This window comes from Mobula birostris, chromosome 32 (assembly GCF_030028105.1).
Source record: "Mobula birostris isolate sMobBir1 chromosome 32, sMobBir1.hap1, whole genome shotgun sequence".
Classification (NCBI taxonomy): domain Eukaryota; kingdom Metazoa; phylum Chordata; class Chondrichthyes; order Myliobatiformes; family Myliobatidae; genus Mobula; species Mobula birostris.
This window is the reverse complement of record NC_092401.1, coordinates 14,396,749-14,409,237: the sequence shown is the minus strand read 5'-3', so window position 1 is coordinate 14,409,237 and position 12,489 is coordinate 14,396,749. Positions and strand designations below refer to the sequence as shown.

General features: G+C 45.6%; 2 protein-coding genes across 8 annotated transcripts in view; one reads left to right on the top strand and one right to left on the bottom strand.

The window, feature by feature from the left end:
• The window catches only part of trappc5 (trafficking protein particle complex subunit 5), a 29,979-nt gene extending 24,994 nt beyond the window's left edge, over positions 1 to 4,985 (bottom strand). Inside the window, exon 1 of the mRNA XM_072248464.1 lies at positions 4,964 to 4,985. The gene's annotated coding sequence lies outside the window, so the exon portion shown is untranslated. The remainder of the gene's footprint in view (positions 1 to 4,963) is intronic.
• The window catches only part of LOC140191242 (GEM-interacting protein-like), a 120,726-nt gene that overhangs the window by 2,074 nt on the left and 106,163 nt on the right, over positions 1 to 12,489 (top strand). Inside the window, exons 1-2 of one of the 7 annotated variants that reach the window (XM_072248451.1) lie at positions 2,148 to 2,839; positions 11,399 to 11,545. In XM_072248451.1, coding sequence (XP_072104552.1) covers positions 2,611 to 2,839; positions 11,399 to 11,545 — 376 coding nt within the window. In that variant the 5' untranslated portion in view covers positions 2,148 to 2,610. Of the gene's footprint in view, positions 1 to 2,147; positions 2,840 to 3,149; positions 3,179 to 3,239; positions 3,309 to 11,398; positions 11,546 to 12,489 lie in introns of those variants that run through there. The other 6 variants (XM_072248452.1, XM_072248456.1, XM_072248458.1 and 3 more) reach the window with 6 other exon arrangements.

Here is a 12,489-nt window from a genome sequence, read left to right as displayed (position 1 = left end):
TGTTTCTGTCTGCAGGGGACCTACATTTGTCTTTACCAGTCTTTTCCTTTTTACATATCTATAAAAGCTTTTACAGTCCGTTTTAATGTTCCCTGCCAGTTTTCTCTCATAATCTTTTTTCCCCTTCCTAATTAAGCCCTTTGTCCTCCTCTGCTGAATTCTGAATTTCTCCCAGTCCTCAGGTGATCCACTTTCTCTGGCTAATTTGTATGCTTCTTCTTTGGAATTGATACTATCCCTAATTTCTCTTGTCAGCCACGGGTGCACTACCTTCCTTGATTTATTCTTTTGCCAAACTGGGATGAACAATTGTTGTAGTTCATCCATGCAATCTTTAAATGCTTGCCATTGCATATCCACCGTCAATTCTTTAAGTGTCATTTGCCAGTCTATCTTAGCTAATTCACGTCTCATACCTTCAAAGTTACCCCTCTTTAAGTTCAGAACCTTTGTTTCTGAATTAACTATGTCACTCTCCATCTTACTGAAGAATTCCACCATATTATGGTCACTCTTACCCAAGGGGCCTCTCACGACAAGATCGCTAATTAACCCTTCCTCATTGCTCAAAACCCAGTCCAGAATAGCCTGCTCTCTAGTTGGTTCCTCGACATGTTGTTTTCCTTTTCCTTTAAATTCTGCAGCAGTTCTCATTAAAGCTTGTGAGCTGTCAACCCACTTCAGTGTCTCTCTTTCCGCACTTGGGCCATATCCGAACATTTCTGACAGTCCATTGCAATACCTGTTGCGTTCTGTCTATATGTCTAATTGCACCTTTGTGCTTTCTCAAAATTCCTGTCTTCTACTGTCATGGCACATATTTTATAGCAGGAGAATAATGTTACAGTCATACAACATGGAAGCAGACCATTCTGCCCTGACTAATGGGGACACATCTATATTAATCCCATCTTCCAACATTTGCTCTATAACCTCCAATGCCAAGGCATTTCAAGTAATTTCTATAGATGTCTACACATTCCTGCTGATGTACCATGGTGAGCATCCTAACTGGTTGCACCACCATCAGGTACGGAGGGGCCACCGCACAGGATCGGAAGAAGCTGCAGAAAGTTGTAAACTCAGCCAGCTCCATCACGGGTGGTAGACTCCCCGGCTTCGAGGGCATCTGCCAAAGGCGATACCTCAAAGAGGTTGGCTGCATCCATCATTGAGGGCCCCAGGACATGCTCTGTCCTCATTGATACCATCAGGAGGGGGTGCAGGCGCCTGAAGACACATAATGTTTCAGAAAAAGCTGCTTCCCCTCCACCATCAGATTTCTGAATGGAGAATGAACCATGAACACTACCTCATTGTTTTCTCTCTTTTTTTGCTTCTACTTACTCAATTTAACGATTTTACATATGCTTCCTATTGTAATTTATAGTGCTTTGTTATGTATTGCACTGTACTGCTGCCACAAAACAACAAATTTCACGACATATGCCTGTGGTATTAAACCTGATTCTGATTCCGTTTCTGATACTTGTCTGGGCACTCAGACCCCACTCTCAGGCAGTGCATTTCAGATACTCACCACTCTCAGGGTGGCAAAGGGTAAGAGGTTTGCTGGATCCTCTATAATCCTCTGATTCTATTTACCCCTGATAGGAGAGAGATTCTTGTAGTCTGCCCTACCTATACCTCTCATTAAGCCCCCTTTCTTCAAATGATGTATGTTCTTAGACCTGCAAAATAAAATATTTACGGGAGTAGAGTTTGATTCAGTGTTTCCTAGGTTAGACAGCAAGCGCCTGGAATTGAAGCCTGTGTATTGGGAAATCTTGGGCAATGCTGGAAGATAAGAAGTCTTGCATTTAGACATGGACTTTTAAACAAAGGAACAAAGGTGTAGGGGTGTTGGCTTTTTATCTGTCTCCCAACAAAATGACAGTAAAATTTATTGAGTAGTTCCTTCGTCTCTGCACGATGAAATACAGTATACTATTGTCTTGTAAGGAATTGGGTCAGGAGAGGCTGCAATCGAACTGTAGGGGGCAGAAAGGCTCCAGGAGCATTTTGCGTCGGCTCCAAGTGCAAATACCGAGGACCCACCTTTCCCTTTAAACATTCTTAAAGGCAAAGTAGGATTACACCGTCCCGGATTGGTAAAGAATGCAAGATTATAACCGTTTCAAAATTGTTTACAGTGAGTCAGATAGCAGGCTGGGGAAGGGACACTGGGGATAAGCAGCGAGAGAGGAAAGCAGTTCCCGGCAGGTGAATCAAAGGTGAGGTTTGAGGAAACTTGGGGCGAGAACTTTGCAAAGCTTTCCAGGTGAATTCAACTTCGCTGGTTCAAGGTTGCATTTATGTGTTAACAGCCTTGTTTACAAATACAAATAAAGAGATATTGACCGAGTCTGCAAAGTTATATTCCCCTACCACTTATGAAAACCTCTTAAAGAATAAATTAAGATTTAAAAAGATTAAGTCTGGAGCTCCTGTGAAATGCGTAGGTACTTTTTTTAAGGCATTGATTTGGTTGACGAAGTAATCGACGGAGACCTGTAAACGTGCAACAGGTGGATTTTTGGGGACTGGACAATGCTGGATGGACCTGGGAACTGGGCTGTGCACACTTCAGGCTAAGGACTGCATTTCTGGATGTGTTCCTGCCCTGGACCCTTGCTGCTGACCCGCACCTCTCTTCTGCCTGGGGAACTGGAAGCCATGCTCCGGGGCTTGGGGAGCACGGACACCACAGCGCAGACTTCCCTGGCGGGTTGGCAGCCACGTGGACAGAACCCCGGCTCTGGGACCCCGCGGCTGACCGATCCGATCCAGGAGTTCGCGGACACTTTGGCCCAGTTTAAGGACACGCTTCAGGTAGAAGGTAGGCGCTGTCAATTAATGTTTACAATTAGCTACAACAGAAGTGATGGCGTTATGTACCCGGTCGCTGTATAACTCTAGGATACAGTGTAGGTGGTGATAGGTTTGTCGCAGTATAACACTGGAGTACGTACTGGTGGGAACGGGTCTGCCGCTATATAACACCAGGGCACGGTCCTGTCAGGGCCGGTCTATCGCTGTGTAACACTGGGGTATGACACTAGTGGGACGGGTCATTCGTTGTATACCGTTGGCGTATGGTATCGGTGGGACGGGTCTATCGCTGTATAACACTGGAGTATGGTACTGGTGGGGACGGGTCTATCGCTGTATAACACGGGTATGGTACTGGCGGGGACGGGTCTATCGCTGTATAACACTGGGGTATGGTACTGGTGGGGACGGGTCTATCGCTGTATAATACAGGGGTATGGTACTGGTGGGGACAGGTCTATCGCTGTATAACACGGGTATTGTACTGGTGGGGACGGGTTTATCACTGTATAACACTGGGGTATGGTACTGGTGGGGAGGGGTCTATCGCTGTATAATATGGGTATGGTACTGGTGGGGTCAGGTCTGTTACTGTATAACACTGGAGTATTGTACCAGTGGGGATAGGTCTGTAGCTCAACAACACTGGGGTAGGTTACTGGTGGGTCTGTCCTGTCGCTGTACAATACTGCGGTATGGTGCTGGGAGGGAGAATGGGTCGAGTGCTGTCTAATACCAAGATACAGGTCTATCGTTGTGTAATACAGGAGTACTGTACTGGTGGGGTGGTTTCTCTGTGGCGATGGGTCTCTCTGTATATCAGCTGAATTCTGTGTTGGTGGGGTGGGTCAGTTGCTGAATAATCCATGTGTACAGTACAGGTGGGGACACGCCTACAGGTGGTTGTATAGCACCGGGATATGCTACCAGAGTGGACTGGTCTGTCACTGTATAAGGCTGGTGGGGATGGGTCTGTGTAATGAGGATATACTACTGATAGAGAAGGGTGGGTCACTATATGACAGGTACAACGTTGGTGGGGATAGCTCTGTTGCTTTATAACGTTGGTACAAGGCATTAATGCAATCATTGTATAACTGGTGTAGAGTACTGGTAAGGACATATTGTCACTGTAACAGTGGAGTGCAGTGCGGTCTGACTCTGAATACCAGTGGAGTACAGTACTGGTGGGAACTGGTCCTTCTCTGTATAACACTGAAGTTTGGAAATGGCAGGGACAGGTTCAACTGGTTCAATTTAATATGAAATATCTTCTTTGTCTATCCATCGATTTTTCGATGTTGACTGAGGCCTGGGCAAGGTTGTATGGAAGACCGGCAGTTGCCCATGCTGCAAGTCTCCCCTCTCCACGCCACCGATATTGTCCGAGAGAAGGGCATTAGGACCCATACAGCTTGGCACCGGTGTCGTCGCAGAGCAATGTGTGGTTAAGTGCCTTGCTCAAGGACACACACGCTGCCTCAGCTGAGGCTCGAACTAGCGACCTTCAGATCACTAGACGAAATTCTTACTCTTCTCAGAGACATCCACAAAACACGAAACCCCAAGAATGAATGATAGGAACTTCAGAACCCCAAAGCCCCCCCGCTCTCCCATGCACAAGGAGCAGAAGCATTAACCCTCCCCCCACTTGCACCAGTAAAAGCACACTACCCCACCCCACCCCCACACCAATCATGCAAGCAGTAACAAAATTCCAATTTATAGCCTTGCTTTGTATGGCTCTCCTTCAGTACAAAACTGACCTGCAGCACTGTGGGTGCTACAAAGTAGTGGAGAACAGATGTGATAGATACAAATGAATTGACTTTATTTCTTACATCCTTCACATTCATGAGGAGTAAAAATCTTTATATTACATCTCCATCTAAATGTGCAATCATCTTAATTTATAATAATTTATAATAAATAGACCAGACAATTTAATATAAGGTATACTCAAGTCAGCGTGAGTTCATCAGTCTGATGGCCTGGTGGAAGAAGCTGTCCCGGAGCCTGTTGGTCCTGGCTTTTATGCTGCAGTACCGCTTCCCAGATGGTGGCAGCTGGAACAGATTTGTGGTTGGGATGACTCGGGTCCCCAATGATCCTACGAGCCCTTTTTACACACCTGTCCTTGTAGATGTCCTGAATGGTGGGAAGTTCACAACTACAGATGCGCTGGGCTGCCCGCACCACTCTCTGAAGAGTCCTGTGATTGAGGGAGGTACAGTTCCCATACCAGGCAGTGATGCAGCCAGACAGGATCAGTCAAATCTGATCCTATGTATACTTGAGTAAAATTTAATCTTGGAGTGTAGAGTTTATTGCTGTGTAAAACTGGGATACATTCTTCACGGGTACAGATCTGTCACTGTATAACTGTGTGGAGCTGTCATTAAATTCCTGTGGGTACAAGAATGTCACTGCATTGTTACATGGTGATAACCACCTGGGCTGCATTCTGTATTAAGCAGTAACTGACCATGAATCATCAGGACACCATGTACTGTTAGATTATGCAATCCATTAATACTGCATCAATGTGGTATGCAGTGATAGAAACTAAAGAAGTAGATGTTGGATTAATCTATTCAACCCCTTGTGTGTTCCATATAACTGATATTTCCCCTTGGTGCTGTATTCCTGCACTAAGACATTGATCTAATATCAACAAATTTACTTTTTGGGTAGAGAATTTGACTCGCTATCCTCTGGGTGAGGAAATGTCTCCTCATCTTTTACCAGTGTCTGTAAATCCTCCTTGGTTTCATCTGAAGTTTTGCGGTCAGTGTGGTACGCGGCCACACACCTGGACACCGGAGCTCTTCCCCCTGCTTCCCTCCTCGCTTCACCCAGCATCGTACCCTCTCCCCTGCCGACACTCTGGTGTCCAGCTCCCAACCTTCAGCTCTATTCCCAACCTCTGGATCTGGGTGCACGCCCGTCCCATGTTCCCGCCACTGGATCCAGCCACAGACGTGCATTGTTCGTGCTAGAAACCGCAAACTTACCACCATCACTGATGACCAGTGGACTGACCACCCATTCTATACTATTACCTCCATCAGCCTAGCCCCAGAACACCAGCATCAGCAAACAAAGTTCCCAGAGGAAGGTCAATACCAAAGCACCTGGGGACCCCTCAAAGTTACCTACTTTCCTACAGGAGCCAGCAGGCAAGCTTATACTCCCTGGCCAAGGAATGTCTGTATGTAAGGGCTGCCCTGAAGTCTATCTGTGAAGAAACTTGAAGTTGATCTATCAAGACTGTTATGGTGAAGAAGATGGAAGAGCTGGTCAGTGGTAAAGACACGGTGTTCCTGGTTGGAGCTTCCAGCCTTCCTAAAGGGAAAAGCAGCGTCTGTACAGCTGCCTGAAGGGAGGCATCCAGCAGTAAAAACTATGAATGGAAAGAAGACAGGAGGCTCGGCATTACACTGACAGCCAAGTAGTGCAAGTGCACTGTCGAGGCCCTCCGCTGTCCACCCCACACAGGGTGGTCAAGGTTTGTGTGAAGCAATGTCCTTAACCCTAGCTCCGTCCTTGACGTCAGTGCACTTCACTGCATTCCATCGTATCCCATTTGCCTCTCCTGACTGAGAATTCACCGAGGCCGCATCCCAACTAAAAATTAACAGGGTCTGCGGGCCAGGTGGTGCACACGGTGATGTTCTAAAACCTAGTGGTGAAAAGCTTCAGTCACAGATTCACAATCCTATTATTCACACCTGGGATGAGAAGGATATGCCAGTGATCTGAGATGCTGTCCTCGTGATCGCCATCGAGAAAGGCGTACCACGGCCACTGCTTCCGGCTCCGGCAACTGGACTTTGATCCTGACTTCAGCTTATGTCTGTGTGGAGTTTGCATGTTCTCTCTGTGGCCGTGGGAGGCTCCTTCTACATCCCAAAGACCTATAGGTTGGTAGGATAATTAGTTGCTGTAAATTGCTCCTAATTTTCTAGGTGAGTGGTAGAATTCATGGGGAGGCACAAGTTGATGGGAAAACAGGGGTACAGTATGAAGTTGGTGTTGCTGGGCACATTATTGTCAAAGGGCACATAATGAGCTGAAGAGCTTGTCTCGTTGCTGTATGACTATCATGACTACCGATAGGTGTTCCTAGTCAAAGTCCTTCTCAACTACTTCCCAGTGACCGAGATGCTGCTCCCTAGGTCGCAGGATGGATTCCATTCATGTCAGGACATAATGGACTTGACTAGATGTGCCAACACCAAGAGTCGTACAAGGAGCAGTACCAGGGACCATGCACCTCACTGAAGACTTTGACCTCATCACCCGGGTGGAGGCTATGAAACCCCCTCCTCAAATTCATCTGCTGCAGAAATTCACCACATTCTTTTTTTTTCTTTTCAAATCTTTTTATTGTTAATATATTATTCAAAAATAACACGAGTACATCGAAGTAAGCAACATTTACAATGTCTCAAGGAAAAAAAACATTATTTTAAAGATTGAAAAATTTTGATGATAAAAAAAACCCTACTAAGCAGAAAAAGTTGGGGAAAAAACCCCATCAGGTGTACAACCCCGGAGTGTGATACAAAAAACTTCTAAAGATAAACATCAAACCGCCTCAAACCGCCAGCAAGAAAAAGATATATACCAAAAATTTACAATTAGATCGTGGAGGAAATCTTATCAATTAACTTAAATGATAATAACGAGCAAATGAATCCCATCACCGCATTCTTATATGTCAGCATGACCAGTGGGTCTGCAACAGAGTGAAGAATCTTGTCAATAAAGCTGAATCCGAATCAGGTTTATAATCACAGATGCATGGATAGCATGAAATTTGTTGTTTTACAGCAGCAATACATATAACAAAACTATAAGTTACAATCAGGAATATAAACAAGTAGTGCAAAGAGGGAGCAAATTCAATGAGGTAGTGTTTGTAGGTTCAGCAATCTGATGGTTCTGGGGATGAAACTGATCCTTAAATGATGAGTGTGTGTCTTCAGGCCTCTGAACCTCCTCCCTGACGGTAGTAATGATAAGAGGGCATGTCCGGGATGGTGGGAGTTCTTAGTGATGGATGTTGCCTTTTTCAGGCATCGCCTTTTGAAGATATTCTCGATGGTGGAAAGGCTAGTGTCCATGATGGAACTGGCTGAATTTTCAACCTCCGCAACATTTTATAATCCTGCTCTCCCCCCCCCACCCCCCAAACTCCTCAAGAAATATAGCCTTCTTCATAATTGCATCAATGTGTTGGGCCCAGGATAGACCTTCAGAGATGTTGACACCCAGGAACTTGAAAGTGCTCACACTTTCCAATGCTGATCCTTTGATGACCACTGGTGTGTTTCTCTGACTTCTCCTTCCTGAAGTCCACAATCAATTCCCTAGTCTTATTGACATTGCGTGATGCAACACCAGTCAGCCAGGCAATCTATCTCACTCCTCTGCATCACCACATCACAATCTGAGACTCTGCCAGCAACAGTTGTGTCATCGGCTAATTTACGGATGGCCTTTGTGCTGTGCCCATCCACGCAGTCATGGGTGTACAGAGTACCGCAGGGAGCAAAGCATGCATGCATTCTTGAGATGCGCCTGCGTTAATTGTCAGCAAGGAGGAAATGTTATTTATGATCCACGCTGATTGTGGTCTCCTGATGAGGAGGTGTGGAAGCCTGGTTTTTAAAGCTTATTTATGAATATGGAGGGGATGATGGAATTCAAAGGCTTGTCATATGCAGAGTGTTTGATGGCTCTGGCTCTGTATTCACTAGAATTCAGAAGAATGAGAGGTGACCTCATTGAAACCAATTGAATGGTGAAAGGCTTAGAGTGGATGTGGAGAGGATATTTCCTATGTTGGGAGAGATTAAGACCAGAGGACACAGTTTCAGAAAAGAGGGGTGTCCTTTTAGAACAACACTGAGGAGGTTTTTTTTCTCAGAGAGTGGTGAATCTGTGGAATTCTTTACCATAGGCAACTGTGGAGGCCAAGTCTTCATGTATATTTAAGGTAGAGGTTGATAGATTCTTGATTGGTCAGACCAAGAAGGGATACAGGGAGAAGGCAGGAGATTGGGGCCAAGAGGAAAGTTGGATCAGCTTTGAAGAAATGGCAGAGCAGACTTGATGGGCCAAATGGTCTAATTCTGATATGAAATCTTATGATGGTGTTGAATGCTGAGCTGTAATCAATAAGCAGCAGGTACTGCTGTTGTCCAGGTGATCCAAGCTGAGTGAGTATAGACCTATGGCGATGTAGGAAAATTGCAGTGCAGTCATAGTCCCAATGCTTTTCACATCTTTCTCTCCATATCCTCTACCGTGCCTCCAAGGAATTTCCCAAGGTGTGGAGCAAGTACACATGAACTGTTGGGAAACTGTTCAGCGTATGGCAACTGCAGACAGGACCCCAGTTGCCCAAACGTGGGTGGTTAAGCTGCAGTATCCAGGTGACATTTATATTTAAATACACTGGAGGCTGAACTTATCCTCTGCAGAAAATGAAAGGACAGGCCTGTCAACATCTACAAGACAATCCTCTCTCAACTTGACCCCATTTTACAACACTGCTCTCTCACAATATCAACAAAAACATGGATAACGTTGACCAACTCTCTTACCTTGGGTGCACCATTCAGCAAAAGACAGACATACAAGATTATATTTATCATCCTCTTTAAGATCCCAGCACAGCACTTGGCTAACTGTAGAGAGAGGGATTTCAAGATGAAGAGCTTGGATTGAAGAACTCATGGTCAACCAGGCAGCGGTGATTCCTGCTTCCTTGCTTCTGAGACCTAGACTTGCTATGGCCCATGACTTAAGACACTGGAAAGGTACCACCTGTGGGCTGAGAAGTGGCAGATGGAGTTCAACCCGGAGAAGTGTGAGGTGGTACACTTTGGAAGGACAAATTCCAAGGCAGAGTACAAAGTAAATGGCAGGATACTTGGTAGTGTGGAGGAGCAGAGGGATCTGGGGGTACATGTCCACAGATCCCTGAAAGTTGCCTCACAGGTGGATAGGGTAGTTAAGAAAGCTTATGGGGTGTTAGCTTTCATAAGTCGAGGGATAGAGTTTAAGAATCACGATGTAATGATGCAGCTCTATAAAACTCTGGTTAGGCCACACTTGGAGTACTGTGTCCAGTTCTGGTCACCTCACTATAGGAAGGATGTGGAAGCATTAGAAAGGGTACAGGAGAGATTTACCAGGATGCTGCCTGGTTTAGAGAGTATGGATTATGATCAGAGATTAAGGGAGCTAGGGCTTTACTCTTTGGAGAGAAGGAGGATGAGAGGAGACATGATAGAGGTGTACAAGATAATAAGAGGAATAGATAGAGTGGATAGCCAGCACCTCTTCCCTAGGGCACCACTGCTAAATACAAGAGGACATGGCTTTAAGTAAGGTGTGAGAAGTTCAAGGGGGATATTAGAGGAAGGTTTTTTACTCAGAGAGTGGTTAGTGTGTGGAATGCACTGCCTGAGGCAGTGGTGGAGGCAGATACACTAGTGAAATTTAAGAGACTACTAGACAGGTATATGGAGGAATCTAAGGTGGGGGCTTATATGGGAGGCAGGGTTTGAGGGTCGGCACAACATTGTGGGCCGAAGGGCCTGTACTGTGCTGTACTATTCTATGTTCTATGTCTAAAGCTCCTTCTGCAACATCCTCCAAGTTCACTGAAAGGATAAGCAAAGCAGTGTCAGTGGCTTCCCATGAACCAACATCTCCGGTATCAAGTCCCTTGTTACAGTTACTCGACTTGATTGCCCGGTGTCATTCATATGCCTAACACCAGAACCTGTTCGAAGCTCTTTCATTATCAGATGGACAGAGGAAAACGTTTAAAGGTGTGCTCTCAGCTTCTTTGAAAAAAATGTACAATTTTCACTGGCTGTTAGGAATCCCTGGCTCAGCACCACTCAGAGTTAGGAAGGAGCATTTGGATTGGTGTCAAGAACCTCAACCCTATGTGCTGAGAACATAAAGAGGCCTGGCACAGACTACCCAATACCTACCCTGTCTGTGCAAGAAGCTGCAGTTCCCACACCAGCATCTTCATTCATTTGAGAACCCGCAGAATAGAAAGTAGCTTACCCTCATTTCTATTGGACTAGCCTTTTCACTGTCAGTGACAGCAAGATAATTTGTCCATTTTCTCCTTTGTTCTTAGATGGTGAATTATAATCACTTACTTTTTTAAAACTGTTGTAAAAATGTATGCAGTATTGAAGATAACAAACACCTCCCCCCCCCCAAACACCTGATTCTCTCCTCTCCCCCATGAAAGCTGTAAGATCTGCAAGCTGCAGTTTGCCACTGATCTTCCTCTAGACATCCTCCCCAGATGTGTCAGGATGTGGGCAGCGGTCTCTCTGTTACCCACGTTGTTATTATTCATCTGTTTCACTCATTCGCTCACCTAAACCCTCCCACTGCCATCAGCCCCATCATGGTGCAGGATGCAACCTCAGTGACCCAAATGCCTCCTCCATCCTTCTCCCCCCCCCCCACCCCTGCAGCAGCTCCCCCCCCAGTAACCTCTGGTTATTACTTTCTCCTTCAGCAGATGTTCCTGTGGAGCCTGAGCTGCTTCAGGAGCGCCTGATGGCTATGACATTGGCTCTGGAGCTCGTCATCGATCACTATCCATCTCTGAATCCGAACAACATCCTCCTGGAGACTGCAGCCATGATGGTGAATATGGTGCAGGGTAAGAACTCTTAACTGCTGGTGAGCTCCATGTGGAGTCAGTACCTGGAGAACGAGCCCATGCAGGTTGCCGTAGCCCAGTCAAAGGCAGATGAACTGATGACTCTGGATAACTAGCTGTGTAATTTTAATTTGTCACTGGTTAATTCTAACTCTCTTGCTCTTATGGAAATGGGGGTTTAATCTCCACCCTGAGGACCTGGTTGCACTATCTAGGCTGCTCCAACTCATCATAATTGAAAATAACTGCAGGTACTGGAGAAATGAAGTCAAAATTGGAAATGCTAAACAATGAGTGGGTCAGGTAACATCTATGCAGACAGAAACATAAGCCTCATTTCAAGTCAATGATGAAAGAACTCGTGTGATAATCTTGGACCTGACACCTTACCTGTCTTTCTCTCACCACAGATGTTGCCTCAGTCTTTTCAGCATATTTTAATAATTTTTATTGCTATAGAGGAAGTCTACATTCATCATTAGTAGTGAATGATAGTCCAGTGTTTGGTCCTTCTGTTGAGAACAATCTAAAACAGCTCAAGGCATTAGTGGAGAAATTGAAGGAGTGTTTTCAATGCTACCTTGGCCTCAACTAAAATTAGCACTAACAGATAATCTGATCACTTTTTGCACGTCTGTCTGTTTTGTATCCAAAATCGTGCTAACTGAGCATCATTTTGCTGTTCATTACAATGGGAGTTATGGTTGAAATTTTGGAGATTTTGTTACAGTATTGTACTGGCTCAAAAACACAAAATAATCTGCAGATGCTGGGGTCAAAGCAACACTCACAATATGCTGGAGGAGCTCAGCAGGCCGGGCAGCATCCGTGGAAATGATGAGTCGACATTTCGGGCCGGAACCCTTCGTCGGGACTGTAGAGGGAAGGGGCAGAGGCCTTGTAAAGAAGGTGGGGGGAGGGTTGGAAGGGGAAGGCTGGTAGGT